General features: G+C 31.9%; 1 protein-coding gene across 1 annotated transcript in view; it reads right to left on the bottom strand.

The window, feature by feature from the left end:
* The window catches only part of LOC127711276 (myb-binding protein 1A-like), a 53,942-nt gene that overhangs the window by 34,382 nt on the left and 2,670 nt on the right, over positions 1-16,890 (bottom strand). The window contains exons 2-15 of the mRNA XM_052217268.1: positions 15,909-16,013; positions 13,993-14,082; positions 13,496-13,567; positions 11,840-11,950; positions 9,554-9,676; positions 9,036-9,128; positions 7,894-7,999; positions 6,149-6,240; positions 4,759-4,860; positions 3,986-4,120; positions 3,312-3,376; positions 2,229-2,406; positions 1,310-1,406; positions 55-122 (exon numbers count right to left, since the gene is read on the bottom strand). Coding sequence (XP_052073228.1) covers positions 55-122; positions 1,310-1,406; positions 2,229-2,406; positions 3,312-3,376; positions 3,986-4,120; positions 4,759-4,860; positions 6,149-6,240; positions 7,894-7,999; positions 9,036-9,128; positions 9,554-9,676; positions 11,840-11,950; positions 13,496-13,567; positions 13,993-14,082; positions 15,909-16,013 — 1,437 coding nt within the window. The remainder of the gene's footprint in view (positions 1-54; positions 123-1,309; positions 1,407-2,228; positions 2,407-3,311; positions 3,377-3,985; positions 4,121-4,758; positions 4,861-6,148; positions 6,241-7,893; positions 8,000-9,035; positions 9,129-9,553; positions 9,677-11,839; positions 11,951-13,495; positions 13,568-13,992; positions 14,083-15,908; positions 16,014-16,890) is intronic.

Here is a 16,890-nt window from a genome sequence, read left to right as displayed (position 1 = left end):
GATTTTGATATCTCCCCAAATTTTTGGCCACCAAAATTTAAGTTTACTACTTACCTGTACATATGTGGCCAGAAGATAAATTGTATCTTTGTATGCATGTACTGATAATGACTTGGAATTTTCTGAAAAAGAACAAAAATATTAGATAAATAAATTAACACAATCACTTTTCAAGTTTCTATTTGAAAAATGGTTATACTGTAAATTCAGAAACTTTTGCAATGTTTTTATATATCATTCAGAGAATTTGGATGTGATAAGTTTAAAAAAAAAAGACTCTGATTTTACATTTTGATAGCATTATTTACAGGCAATATTTCCTGAAATCACAATAATTAAAGCTGACATTTTTGTCAATTGTTCAGAATTCACAATAAAAATTGCATGTAAAAATTTCTGAATTTACAGTAGTTAATTAAAGTATTTGAACTCTCCAATAAGAACAAACTGTATTGTACTGTGGATTCATAATTATTCGTTGAATACCAATTTTTGTGGATTTCGTGGGTACAGTGAAAACACTAAATTAAATGTTCAACTAATTACAAATTTTTCTATAGGAACGTATGCAGACTTAAGAAAAACCACGACACTAAATATCCACGAAAATGCAAGTTTTCCTTAAACCACAAAAATTGGTACCAACGAAAAATAAATGAATCCACAGTAAATGTAAATATATTTTAATAGATAGGTTGATACACCTTATCGTTATTTATTCCATTCCGGATAAGTTCTGAAATTACACAACTTTTTCATCCAGTTGAAGCTATCTGGAGCCCTGTTTAAACAATGCATCATGCATAATACTTTTTAAAGAGACCTGTTTAAACCATCGTAAACACTTCAAACAAAATATGTTTTTTCCTTTAATTTGAGTTTCAAAAAAGTGGATCATAATCTATCAAAGTTTCAAAGTGTTCGCTTTCTAAAGCTCATTACTGATGACCTTTGTTTTGGCACCGGATGACCCAAACAGGAAGTTGTCTAAGTGACTGTTTTTTCCGGATTGGACTAAATAGTGATAAGGTGTAATTGGTCAGCACACCAATTTAGATGTATAGATTAAACTTTGCATTTAATATTATTCCTTTTGATGTACTCCAATGACTATAGACATGATAGATATTTATAATTAATAGATATGACACTGAGAGCATTTTTACATAATTATAGTTTAAAATGAAACAAATAATGTTGCAGTTCAGGAAGGGTTATTCTTTTTATTTTTATTACATGTTGGGTTGAAGAATTTTATTTTATTTCAAATTTAAAAAAATATTTTTATATTAACTAGAGATATACTCACCAGTTTTGAAGGTAATTAGTTGTGTCAGAGATTTATGTAAACTATCTTGGAACTGTTTCCTTATCTTGTCCGGCATTTCTTCACATTTATGGTTACACTATAAAGCAAATAAAGAGGTCAGATAAACTACAAGAAGGGAGATAATGTAATAGATACTAATTAAAGTTTCAGGTCTGAACTACATCATACTTATATTTTAAATCCTATTGTTAAAATCATCAGTATCAGTAAAATTGTAGAATTATTTAGTCAGAACAACATGTAAACAACAATTTTAGTTGATTTGTATAGGGCTAAGGACCACTTATAATAAACAAAGGCAAATGAGGGTAAAATTCCAAAGTAGAAGGATTGACCTCCCTGTCAGGAAATTGGTCTTTAGAGGGAGATTCAATACCAGAATTTTCAATGAACTCACGAAAGGAAACCCTGGCACTGAAAATCAATTATCTCACCTCTAGATAATTGGGTTTGAATTTTATTACTTAATGGACATACCCAAGTATTATTCTGCAACTGTGTGAATGTTCATCCATAACAGTCTAGCTGTTTAGGAGGAGTCTGCTTACAATAGACTGTTACCGCATATTACAACATTGAAGTAATTAAGTTTGATATATATGTCCCATAGACACATAGGTCCAAAAATATATTCCTTCCCCCTTTGACACATAGGGCCAGAAATATATACCTTCCCCCTTTGACACATAGGGCCAGGAATATACTCCTTCCTCCTTTGACACATAGGGCCAGGAATATACTCCTTCCCCCTTTAACACAATAGTCTGCACTTTTACACCCCAATAAAACTATTAAAGTAGCATTTATTTCTTAAGATAGAACCATCGATCATGTAAAGATATCTGACAGAAATCCACCAACACAATATAACCAAAAGGACTTCTGAATGTCAACATACATGTTTGATAGCTTTTGATTCTTTAATGACTTTCCAATATGAATGCAGCATTAAAAACTCTAGCAATTGTAGCTGCCATTTGTGGTCAGCAGCTGTGCTTGATAACGTGACCAGAGTCCGTAGGTGAATAAGCATGTGTAATGATGTCATCATACCAATAGGTCGCGGATCGACTGACCTGAAATATAAAATGATATTACAATAAGTTATTTACATCCATCTCATACATTAATTAAAACCGCTTCAAAGCATACTCCTCTGATTGGAAGTTTTTGTTCAAATTAAAACAGGTGTTCCATTAACACAGGATAAACAAGTGAAACTGCAAGTTACTGCTCACTGATGATACCCCCGCCCAAATATTTGACGGTAAACAGGAAGTTCGTGAGTGATGAATCTGAAAACACATCACACGGTATAGCTGACTTATATAAACCCTGAAACCAAATTTCAGAAATCCTTGTAATGTAGTTCCTGAGAAAGATGCGAGGAAAAATATTCATGGGACGGACGGACCGACTGACGGATGGATGGACTGACAGATAGATGGACTGACAGATGGACGGACAGGCAGAGGTAAAACAGTATACTCCCACTTTTTTAAAGCGGGGGTATAATCATTATTCATTGTATATGTATTGGCTAATAATTATTGTCAAGAGCCTGTAATCCAATGGTTGTTGTTGATTACTATTTTCAATAATTCTTTTTCATTTTTTGCTTTTAGCATAAATAATGGTGTTGGTCTTCTCTTTTAAATTGTTTTACATTTATCAATCCTTGCTTTGCTCATTAATGAAGGCTGTATGAAGACCTGTAGTTGTTCATATCCTTGTTACTATATATTGGCCTTAGATTTAGTGTTGATGGGTTGCTGTTTAATGTAGTTTACCCCATATTTGTATTTATTTAAACCATTTGGACTCCAGTCTGGTGTAATGCATTGTTTATTCTTTTGGTCTAATCTTTGTACTGACTGTCTGTACCTTAAAAGTATGTTATTGGTATATCTAATGACCAAAAGTGTGTAGGTCAGTATGAATTCTGATGAATTTAAAATTCAATGTTAAAATTATAGATTACCTGATTTGCTGAATCAAGGTCTGCATTAAATAATTCCCATAATCCTTTGCTGCTTCTGCGCTCAACTGTCAATGAACATTAGATTTAAAATAAATTTGGCTTGTTTACATAAAATATATCAAATTAATTCAAAACACATTGATTTGGTCAATGAGCTCAAGTTTATAACTAAAAAAATTCAAACTTGATCTGTGTTTTGTGGTTATAAGCATTGTGCATAAGTTTCATAACATTTGGTTGAGGCAAACTAAAGTTAGAGAACGGAAATGAAAAATTCAGCAATTTTTCCATTTGTAAAGGGGTAGAATGGTAAAAGTGTCGCCACCAACAATCAAACTTGATCTGTGTTATGTGGTAATAAGCATTGTGCATAAGTTTCATAACATTTGGTTGAGGCAAACTAAAGTTAGAGAACGGAAACCAATTTTGGGACGTACGTACGGACGGACAAGGGTAAAACTTAATGCCCCAACCGCTATGGCGGGGGCATAAAAAGAATATATTTTCATCATGCAAAAAGAGGTATTGTAATAAATAATTTCTGAGGTATTACAATTGATGTTGAACTATATGGTATGGGTTGAAGGTGGCCTATAGTTGGTAACATTGTCATTTGGTCACTGGTGGATAGTTGTCTCAATCATACCACATCTTATTTTATTTCCAGTACATACCTGAAGTACAAGACTATCCAATGTTTTGGTTGTTTGATTCCCAGGAAACCCTTCTGTCTGTACAATACATTTCATGATAGCTATTTGTATATCACTGTTGTCACAGGATTTCATTACATTAACAAATTCACTGCCCTATAATAACAAAAAATATAAAATTTGGAAGCTTGCTAGTTATATGATCCACAAAAAACATGGATAAAAATTCAAATCTATTTTCAATGTAATAAGATATCATCTTTTCTATTCTATTTTATCAATATTTGATAACTGATGCCAATGAAATAACAAAACTCAAAAGTCACAAACCAATACACAATTTATTTTTTTATTTACAACAGAAGCTGTGAATAGTTTTGTGTGAAATAACAACCTGAGGCTTACAGAGAAAACTTGCTATACAAATAAAGACAACATTAGTCATATTATATATCAGAATAAAATTTCATCTAAAGATTTTGTAATGCCAGATCTTTGATTAATTCACTAATTTTCCTTAAGAACTGAATCATGATAAAGTAACAGATGAACAGTTGTCAGTTGTCAGATTCGATTTCCACAAAATATACAAAGGAAAATTGATTATGATAAGGCCACTTTGTTTGCTCCTTGATCATGTTGATTCAAAAATCAAAGAGTGTATAAGTTTATCAAATAACAGCCTAAAGATTTTCATAAGATTTTTTTCTGTAAAGTATTGTTATTTATATCTTTGAATTTTTTCTTACATATTTGCTTAGAGCTTAAAACTGCCTGCATTTAGCTATTCTTACCAAAGTTTTAGTTACTATCAGCAGGGGGTTTAGATCCCTTAATTTTCCATCAACATTCTTTACCCATGTTTTGACTGTCTCTCGTGACAAGAGTTGTCTCATCTGAAAAAAGAAATGAACTTCTCTTTCTATTTTGATATTAAATTACCATGGACTAATTCAAATTTATCAAATGTTACATATGTAGTCACTAGCCTATGAACTATGATGATGTGAGTTTGAACCCTGATAATGACAAGGCCATTTCAATTCTGATCCTAACTGACAAGGATTACCAGTTTTACTGCCAGAGAATGAGGCTCTCTCAGGGTACTTCTGCTACCTACAACAATAAAAACTGGACAAAAACTACTAAGTATGGAAACAATTCACATAGATGGTATTTTAATCCTAAGATTTCAATTGTTTATGTCTGCACACTCTTTTTGGTATGCATGGTTCTGATTTTAAAACTAGAATTGATTACACAAATTATGTAATATTTTTCCCTTCCTGCTCGTCCTACCCACATCACAATACTATAAGCTAGTTTGGTCTTCGGTCACTTTATACTTGATGAATAAAATACTGTTGATCATTTATTTTCTAGGGCACAATTGTCATGCAATGATGAATAAATGTTTTTTTCTGGATACTTAATTTTGAGGTTTTACCAAATTCTGCATAAAAGCCTATAGAAAATGTGTTCTACAAATTCAAACATTTTTGTGATGTTTCTATTATTGAAAAAATTGGGACAGGGATAGGTCTTTCAAAACTAAAAGCTTGCATTTTTAGTTTTGATAGGAAAGGAAAACAAATAAATGTACTGTAAACAAAGCACTGAAAGCAAAGACTGATTTACTTAGGGAAACCCTAAATATAATCTTGATGAAAAAAAAAATTGGAGGTGGAAATATATCGAAAGTGTTAATGAATCCTAGCAGGAGTTGTGTATTGTAATGGGTATCCCCCTGGTAAAACAAGGACAAAGTCAATGATTTTCTAAAGGATAACAAAATATTAATTTGGATAAAACAAAATATCAGGAGCAAAATAACATTATATGATAGAAATTTTAAGAAAATTTTATGAAATTCTGATGCGTCTCAGTTGAAGCAGAAACAAATGAGAACTGTTATGTTCAGATATGTCGAAGTCCATGTCATGCGTAAGAAAATCCAGAAAATCATTTGGATATGAACAAAAGGAAGATGATGCAAAAACTATATCATATGAGTTAAGATTCTGTAAATTTTTTATTAACTTCTTTCAAGCTGTTCAGAAGCACCTGTGGGTTAAAAAATTAGAGGGAATGATGAACAGATAATTGATGGGCAAACAGAACACACCTAACACTATACACTGCCCCTTTTAAAAAGGAAAGATAAGTAGATGTTTAGTAACTAACCTCATCAGCTGTTTTGACCAAGGGAAGTAACTCTAACAACATATGGAAACCAAGGTTCAATAGTTTGACCTGTGACTTGCCAAACACAATCCCTGTAATATAAAATAAAGTTTCCATTCAAAAACATAATTCTTAAATTCAGAAAAAAATACTGAAAATGTCATATATATTTTTATTTAAGTATGAAGATAATCAGCCTTTTTTCTTTCTACTTTTAATTACTGTAAATTCAGAAATTATTGCGATGTTTTTATTATTGCGAAAAATGCGACAGGGTTATAATCGCAATAATTTAAACTCGCATTTTAAAACTTTGTACATGAATTAAACAGGATTTTTCACAATATCGCAAAAATTAAAATCGCATTTTAGTCTAAAATGACAAAATCGCAATAATAAATGCACGCAATAATTTCTTAATTTACAGTAGTTCTTGCATTTTGAAATACATTATTACAAACATTATCATTTACCATCAACATAGATATTTTAATTCTAAGATTTCTACTGTTTATGTCTGTTCACTCTTTTTGGTATACATTTTCTAATGTTTTTAATGAGCAGCATTCATTTCAGGAAATTCACAAAATAATGTTGTATTCAGCATCGAATATGCGCAAATACTAGCCAAGGTTGAAGACATAGTACACACAGCCAGTGTCTGAGCAGAAAGTTGATGAACCAGGGGTATGTCAAAGAACGTCTCGTCCTTTTTCTAAAAAAGTTCATCGGAAGGTACCAAGACCTTGTTGGTAAATATTCCGTATCAACTTCACAAATAATACATGATGGTCTTGAAGTATAGATTCTGCATACTGACGTTGTTTATCATCTTAACAACGTGTAATATTGTTCTTTCATTTGTCTTTGTTCTATTATTAATATTACTTTTACTGTTTGGTTTGTTTTCTGTGATATCCATTTGACGTGGCTAGGTACTTATACATCCCGTCAATGTGTTTGTATTATCTTTCATTTTTGCTGGTGTGTTTTGTATATGCGACTTTTTGTGTTTCTGTGGTTCTTATAACGTGACTCTGTACTTTAAAAGATCCCGTCATTATGTTATTGTTCTATTATATGTCATTATGTTATTGTTCTATTATATGTCATTATGTTATTGTTCTATTATAAATTTGAAAATACTTTGAACGACAAACGACAAATTTATTTTACTCCCGTAGTGGTATTAACCATATGTGGATTCTTAAAAATTCTAAAGAACTTCTGGACAATTTTAAATCTCGGTCTATTTCTGAAATTAATCCTAAAATAACTTTTGATTTTTTAACCCTGTATACCAACATTCCCCATGTGAAATTATAAAATTGTTTTGAATAAACATTGAATGACAAAATTTCTTCTTATGTGACGTTTACATTTTCTGATGTCAGACACGCGAAGCAATGAATGTGGTTTTTAATTTGATAGATGCTTTTGTTCTTTTTTGTAAATAATTGTTTGTTTTGATATTGTAACACAGTGATGACTGCTGTACCCATATTTTGACTATTTTATTTATAATGTCTGTTTTGTTCACGCATTGTTGTAAATATAACGGAATTTGATAAGACTGGCATACAAGTGAGAGGTTTAGCGCTATAAAACCAGGTTCAATCCACCATTTTCTACATTTGAAAATGCCTGTACCAAGTCAGGAATATGACAGTTGTTGTCCATTCGTGTTTTCCTCGGAGTTCAGTATTTTTGTGATTTTACTTTTTACTACCAATGCCTGATCTTACCCTGTCCTGCTTGCCAAAACTGTCCTAATGAGCATTTGTTGTGTACCAGTTCCTGGACAATGACCTTGTTGATGTGATGAATCACAGGATCACACGATGTTCCTTCCTGAGAAAAAAGAAGACATTCACAGAAATTAAAAGTACTATAACAATTGTTCTTCACTTCATCAAAAGAAAATCAAATCTTAGTGATTTCATGTAGTAGCACTTTTTTCTATTCTATTCCTACACCAGACAGTCTGTGATAATTTTATTGACAATTTTTCTAGATTTAGAACAATTTAGAACTTAACATACTGTATAAATTACTTATCTAGTGTAGAATACTGTAAGCTAAAGGGCTTATGATAATGAACATTGTTTGGTGTCTCATTGACATGTGACAGACAGATACATCACATCTCCTTTTGTCATATTCTTATAATTAAATTATCCCGTAAAGCAGTTTCAACTAGTACAATAAGTATTAAAATGTATGATATCGTACAAATTTCATTACACATGTTGGTATTTGAACTGGAGTTGACTGGTTCAAAATCAATAATAAAAAAATATTATTTCTTCACATACTGAACATATCCTGTAAGATTTTTAATTGTAAATCAATCCCATTTAAATTCTAAAAAGAACTGTTTATGCAAAGTCCTAAATTACCCTCAATCTAAAATGTTGGGAATAAATTTTATCTTAAATATATCCTTGGTCAATTACAACTAAAACTGTTCTATGTATATTTATGTTTGTTATGGAAACCATTACTCATCAGTTATTCCTCAAATATTGCAGAAATTATGCAAGTACGATTAGATTAGACTTACTGGTATATAAAAAGCAAAATATCTAAATTGCTCTCACTTTATATCAATTTTGATTGTAATTAAGATGTTAAGTATATATCTTTATACCATTTGTTTGAATCTAAATAGCTTGCTTCATACCTAAAAGTTATAACAATGCCAGAACACCATTGCTCACCTTTGGCCTTTTATGGGGATTGTTTTCCTTAATCTTTAGTTTTTTGAGGACTGTTGGTTGGTCTGTTTTTCATTTTGCCTGTGTTGTTCAATCTAAATATGGTTTTTGATTTACCTGTGATATTTTCTTACCTTTTTTTTATACAAACATTAACACTTGATACTAACCATTAAAATATTCCATAATTTAGTGAAGTGATCTTCTTTAAATAATTTCTTTGTCTTCCAATGTTCTTTAAGAAACTGTTTGTTTACCAATTCCTACAAGTATACAATGTTTAATTACTGTGTAAACCAACTAATTTTCAGAAGCAATTTATTAACAGGAAATTCACAAGTAGAGATAATAAGCAAAAATGTATACTACAGGAACTGTAACTGTAAATTGTCATTTTATATCAAGTTATGGAAAAGGTTATTTGAACTCCCTAATTTGTACACATATTTCGTTACCAGACTACACGTACATTTCGTGTGCAGTCTGGAAAAGTAATCAGAATAAGAAATGCAATGAATCTAATTTAATTTGACACATGTCCCACAAAATACCTCACACAATATGAGGTTCAACTGTAAATGTATCTGTGTGTATTATTGCTTGGTTTTCTTCCTTTTTTGTGAATGTGAGAGCATGGGTAGGGGGGAATGGTGTGGAGTCATGTGATTTTAGAATAAATAATATTTACAGAGTGGTGTTTCCTGCATGTTATCAATAGACTGAATACATCTGCTGAGCAGCCTTCCCATCCTGTCTTCAACTCTCCTTCTATCTCTGGCCAAGCATACTGCTCAAAATCTTCACTGCTGATCTAAAAATTATTTACATAAATGAAATGCTATTTACTTTTTCTTTCAAGAAGGCAATATTAATAAACTGCTTCGCTGAGCGCAGCTGGATACACCCGCAGAGGTCCAACCCTGAACAGTTGGGGCAAAAATGGACACAATATTCAAGCTTGATACGGGTCTGAATTTGTATTGTAATTAAATATTTGATATATTATAGGTTTCTGAATAAATGTAGTCAAAGAACTTGAAATTGGTTATATGAAAGATTTCTTGCTGTTGTGCAATACACTGTGCTGTTGCGTAATACTTAGTAAATCTGTTGTCAGACTATTAACAAATAAAATCTTATAACTCAGAAACATAAAATCGAAAATTTATAAAAGGGAGCTTACAAAAATAGATATAAACAATTTACCAAAGTTTCATAAAAATTGCTTTCATTATTGTCAGAAAACTGGAAAATCCCCATTTTTGTAATGAATAAAACCCCATAAATCGGAAACGTATAGTCTGAAATTTATAAAAATCAAAAGGGAGCTCATGTCGATCGAAATAAACAATTCACCAAAGTTTCTTGCAAATTGGTGAAATTGTTTTTGAGTTATTGTCTGAAAACAGGAAAATCCCCCCTTTTTTAATGAATAAAACCCCAAAACTCGGAAACGGTAAATCCGAAATTTATAAAAAAACGAAAGGGAGCTCACATCAATAGATATGAACAATTCACAAAAGTTTCTTGCAAATTGGTGAAATTTTTTTTGAGTTATTGTCTGAAAACAGGAAAATCCCCCCTTTTTTAATGAATAAAACCCCAAAACTCGGAAATGGTAAATCCTAAATTTATAAAAAACGAAAGGGAGCTCACGTCAATAGATATGAACAATTCACAAAAGTTTCATGCTAATTGGTGAAATTGTTTTTGAGTTATTGTCCGAAAACTGGAAAATCCTCCTTTTTTAATGAATAAAACCCCAAAACTCAGAAATGATAAATCTGAAATTTATAAAAAACAAAAGGGAGCTCATGCAATAGATATAAACAATTCACCAAAGTTTCATGCATATTGGTTAAAGCATTTTTGAATTAATATCCGACATGTTGACAACGGATGGACGGACGGACGGTCAACGGTATACCATAATACGTCCCGTAAACGGGCGTATAAAAACATGTTAATGCATCCATATCAGAAACATCCATAAGTATTTTGCAAGATATCTGGAGAACAAAACAGTATCCTGATTCAAAGAATAAATAAGCATACGTTCGCTACTTTCCACATCACATCTGCATTTTGAAATAGTCTCTAAAATTACTACCACTCACGATGTGGTTGGATGTACGTATGTAGTTTCTCTGTCAGAGGAAAGTAAAATATGATTAGAAGTTTCTGAAGACGCAACTCTAATGTTGTTGAAGTAAATGACATAATTAACATGCTGTAATTTTTTTGTGTACAAAGATGGTTATAGTCGTCAATAAAAGTAAATGTTTAGAAATTATCAAAGGGACAGGAGCCAATCATGAGTTTACAAAAATAAGCATTACAGCTCTTCTATAAAAGCATGCAAAGCAAACCTTTGATCAACTTGCTTGCTATGTTTGTTTGGATGTTTGTAAACAAAAGGTAGGTAGTCTGTTTCAGTCTGTTTACTATATACTGGAATTTGATTGGACAATAAACATTACCTTCATTGCATGTCAATTTTTATTGTCTAATCAAATTCCAGTATATACAAAACAGACTGAAAGGCTCCGCCTACCTATTGTTTGCAAACATCCAAGCAAACCTAGCAAGCAAGTTGATCAAAGGTTTGCTTTGCATGCTTTTATAGAAGAGCTGTAAAAGGTCTGAAAAAGTTTTGAATGCTACATTTTATATTAATTTAATGTATCGTTGTCACAATATATTTAATACAACTTTCATAATAATACTTTGAAAACAACAAATATACTTCAGTTGTGAACTTAAAAAAAAAATTAACTGTGTTTCCAATAAATACAGACGAAAAGTTATGAAACAAAATTTTTGAAACAAGGTGATTGCTGGTCATTTTTAGAATTTGAAACTTTGAAATATGATCCTATTGAGTATTTTTCTGTCATGCCTATTGAATATACAAAAATAGAATTTTCAATTGTTTCATCTATACCATGTATACAGCATCAACCAAAGTATTTACCTGTTGAACAATAAGACGGATGCCATTATAACAGATCTGTTTGAGGTACACTCGTTTCTCACTGACCCACAGTAATCCTCTAATTACTTTCTTTATAAATTGTCCATCTCCCTGTAATATATTGTCAATAAAAATATACAGATGAATTTGACAAATTAGAGGCCAAACTTAGAAATCCATGCACTACTGTCTTTAAGATGGTGGGTTTTGTTGAGTTTAAAATCTGATACAACAAAACACAAAACTAGGTTAATTTGTTTTCACAGAAAGAAACAATTAATCAAATAACATGAAATATTATTTTACATGGCAAAATCTTCAAAGGAAATTTAATATGTTGTAGTTCCCAACTTTCAAATTTTGCGGATATTTTGTTTCTCCATTGCAAATATAATATTGTAGCTGAAATTTTTCCGTATGTTCTAACTGAAATAAAGCTTTAATATTATATCCTTGATTAACAATTGTAAACATCATGAACATAGAACCAAATTTGTTAACAAGTTTTCAATCATCCCATTGCTACCCATTCAGTACTGTAAATTCAGAAATTATTGCGAGGTTTTTATTAATGCGAATAATGCGATTCCTTGAGTATCACAATAGTAAGAACTCGCATTCTGATATGTGTTACATATATCTGTACGCAGTTTTTCCTGATAATGCAATAATTAATCTCGCATTTTTTTGTCAATTCTTCAAAAATTGCAATAATAAATGCACGCCGCAATAATTTATGAATTTACAGTAATTTGATAGTCTTGTTGCTGCAAAGGGAAAGTTATTCTGACAATCAAAAGCTGTTTGCAACTGTCTAGAGCGGAAAAATAAAGTGAAATAAATTGTCGTGAATATCTAAAACTTGGATCTACTCCTATATGAACATGATGAAAACACCAATAAGATAGGAAAATCTCTAAGATAAATCGCTGTGAAATAGGTTAGAAAGGGCTAAATGTAAAAAAGTTTCCAGAAAAATATACAGGTTTACAGAATATATGTGTTGTAATACAAGAAAGGTGCCATGAAGCACTCTTGTCGTTGAATACTTGACTTTTGTTCAATATTGAGACAATTATGAATTTCAAAATTTGGACAAGTGGTTTTTACTTTAGGACTAATGAAATTTGGTTAACTGCTTGGAAATGACAAGTTGAAAAAAAAAGGCAATCTTCAGTTTTAAGTTTTGTCTGTGTATACATGTTAATTTGTAAAATATTTTGATACTACTTCTTCTCATCACTTCAAATGCTTCTCAATTTTCCATAGAAAAGTAAGAAGTGTGGAAAGATTGCCAATTAAACAAATATCTACCAAATACCTCAGGACAAGGATAACAATTAAAGATCACTATATGGCCTTCAAAAATGAGCAAAACCAATACCATATTGTAGTTTAAATCTGAAACAATTCAAAAGAGAAAACTAAGGCTTGTTAGATTTAAGATAATACTGTTAAATAAAAAGCATTTAAGACAGATGGCAACCAAAAACAACCAATGGACTACAGGCTGTTGGCTTGGGACATACACATAAAAAATGTGGCAGGTTTAAACATGCCTGCCATACATTTATAACGAATAATCAAGAGACAGCTTAATGTAAGATACCAGTACATATGTTATTGACCATTGTGCTGTAGATCACTAATACTTACTTGTAGAAGTCTTCCTGATTGTATCAAAGTCAAATAAGCTAATGATTCTCCTAAAAAGCTACTGCCTTTCTCCTAAAATTATATAAAAATGTCAAATCAAATAAAAAGCAAATATAAAGAACAGAATATTTGTCAATAGAACACCAACCCCTCTTGTTCTATCACATTTTAATATTCAGTGAACCACACAATCTTGAATCTTTATTTAGCCTACATTGTTAAAAATTGACATAAATTTATAAGATCTTCTTGGATTGATTTTTTCCATGTTTTTATACATGTACCAGTGTACACATTTTTTTTCAATCTGAAAATTATGTTTTGTAGTCATACATCATGTACAAAACCATGAAATGAAATATCAACGAAATTACAATTTTTCTTCCATTCACAAAAATTGATATCAACGAAAATAAATGAACCCACAGTATAGCAGGACACTTTTCTCTTCAACATTTATACAAGTTTTGTATTTTAAGATTCTGCATTAAACTTACCGCTTTAGATTCTTTCTTCGGTAACTTTAAATGTTTAGATATCAAATTTAAAAATTCTTCCACTGTTACTACATCAAACTTTCTCAGAATCTACAAGAAAACAAGTGCAAAAAATTATAAGAGTAATTTCCCTTTGAGCTCTGACAACTGGGAAAAATGTTTTAGATTTGTGACTTCAATTTCAAAAATCTCTTCTGTATACTGTATATTGGATTTTTTTTTTGTAAGTATCTATGTCTTTTATGAGCTAAAATGAACTTATGATTCAATATGTTGTCACATTCAGGGTTTTGTGAAATTGTTTCGTTAATATTTTTTTAGCTTCTATATACCATTTGTAAACATGGGGCTCCCACAGGGTACCCCCCTCAGGTCGCAAGGTCGCTTTTATATTCGTCGCAAGGTCGCGAGGTCGTTTTTAAGAAAAATGTACAGGTCGCAGGTCGTTTTTTCTAACATAGAGGTCGGAAGTCGTTTTTATATTAAAAGGATCCATTTAAGTCATTGTTGTGTCGATTCTTGTGTTATTAAACCAGGGACATATATCTTCCTGATTAAACCTTTTAGTTTTAAATTAGATATTTGGACATTTTGCTGTGCCCTTGGGTTCGGTTGTTCTTGTTTTGTTTGAGGCCATCCAGAGATGGCTGTCTGTAAGTGGGAAGTTCCTGCTCTATTGAAGTTCGTGTCGTCAGCTCTAGATTTATTGTTGTAAGGCATTTAATGATCAATATGTGATGTCTTCGTGCCATTAATCCATATCCGTTTTTTTCCATATTGAGACCAAAACAGGACTTGAACTTTTCGATTTTTCAGAACAGAAGTTTCAACCAAACATTCAGTATTTCACTAATCCAACACAATATTCATATTGGGTCATATTGAGCAAGTCCCCAAAACACTTATAAAATCACCGGGATGTAGAGCTGGATTTACCTACTGAGATACTTTGAACACGATCTAAAAGACTGATGCAACAAGGAAATGTCTTGAAGACGGGGGTGTCCCGCTCGGCGCTTATTTTCATTTTCGATTGAACTCCCCCATTTTTACACAGTTGTTAGTCCATATCATGATAAATAAAGAGTATGGTACAAAATTTCATGAAGATTCGACTTCAAACCTTTTAGGAAATCATCTTAATTGCAAAGGTAAACCAAAGTGTAACTGACGAACGAACGGATGGACGAACAGACCGAAAAACTATATTTACCGCAACAATGTTGTAGGGACATAAAACATGAAACTGATCATCAACCTTACTTGGATACATTTGTCTCTTTGGAACCACACACAGAGACGCTTGTAGCGAGTGCTCTATGTGCTAGTGATGACCATCGCCCATAGTGTCCATAGTGTATTTGAAGCAATAACCCAGACCAACTTAAATCTTTTTTAAGAAACAAAAATGGTCCAAAAATGATCATAACTTGACAATTTGATAGCTTATCAGGCTCTAGAAACAAAGAAACGAAGACTTCTAACAGACTATACATTGTAGATACAAAAAGGGTCACAAATAGTTCAAAATTGATTATCTGAAAACTGTATGTTGATTTAAGATGAAAATCAAACTTAACTTGTACTTTATAGTGCTAAACAATTGGGAACAAATGAAATAAATCTTTGATCCGTTCTCAAGTTTCCATCTGGAAACCACCATGGGACGGTCAGACAGATGGAAGTATGGACGGATACCCAACCACGTAATACTTCTCTACTGCGTGTAGTGGAGTAAAATAAAGTAGACAAAAGTGTGACAGATGGCCGGAAAAACAGTATGGCTGACCATGGTTGACAAAGGACCACAAAGGAAAACATCGCGCCCAAAATGGCAAGGTCGTTTTTAGCGTAGGTGAAGTCAATCTAGTTGGTAGCCATGACCAGTAGAAGACAAGACTTTATATTTTCATTACCTGACAAAGAGCAACAGAAAAGCCTTGTCGTGCTGTTTCTCTACTAGAGGCTAAACCTTTTACCAATCTTTTTACACTGTATTCCAATTCTTCTGACAATTCAGTCTGAAACGAGAATTAAAAGAAAATTTCATCAAAGCCTTTTATTAAGAAATCAGCATGATCAGATGGTATCAATGAGGTAGACCTTGGCTTAGATTGATTGATGGATTTATGTCTAGTGGCAAATTAAATGCATATTCAGGACGAGATCATAATAATGGGATATGACCCATACACATTATTCTGACTCTGTGCCTTACACTCTTTGCTCTTACTCCTAAATGCTATGTGCTCAGCAGAGAAGCAGCAAATACTAATTTTCAAGTCTTTGATTTGACATTGCCAGGGATCAAACGAACAACCTCCTGCATTCGAGATCACCTAGCCTAGGTGATTACCTAGGTTAAGAGATATAACTCTATAAAGAGGATCTGGATGGGCAATGGGTCCTTTATTTCTTTATTCTTTTATTTTTCAGGCCATTTTTCTCTATTCTTTATTTATTTTGCCCGTTATATTCTATTCTTAATATTTTAGCACCAACCTATTCTCTATTCTGATCAATTTTGCCTATTTTCTTCTATTCTTTATATTTTTGGCCCTTTGTACTGCACTTTTTTTCTTTTCTGTAAACCCCATCCAGACCCTCTATAAAGTCACTCTTATGTTTGGGTAAACCATTTATATAAATATATATTCTATCATGTTATGTGCTTCAAAGTAACACAGACAAGACAGGTTACTTTAGTTCTGTTTCACATGATTGATCTAAAAGCTTTGTTGAAACTGCAGAATATAAACAGATAAATGGAGAAAGAGGTTTCCCCCTTCACCAAGTTCAATCTGTGATGTGCTTATAAATGTAAAATCCATGATCATTTCAGAAAGAATTTATTTTGGCAGCCTACAGACCATGTGCAGACATAACCATGATAACACA

Source organism: Mytilus californianus, unplaced genomic scaffold (assembly GCF_021869535.1).
Source record: "Mytilus californianus isolate M0D057914Y unplaced genomic scaffold, xbMytCali1.0.p SCAF_8, whole genome shotgun sequence".
In the NCBI taxonomy this organism is placed as follows: Eukaryota; Metazoa; Mollusca; class Bivalvia; order Mytilida; family Mytilidae; genus Mytilus; species Mytilus californianus.
The sequence above is the reverse complement of the archived record's forward strand: the minus strand, read 5'-3'. Positions and strand labels throughout refer to the sequence as shown.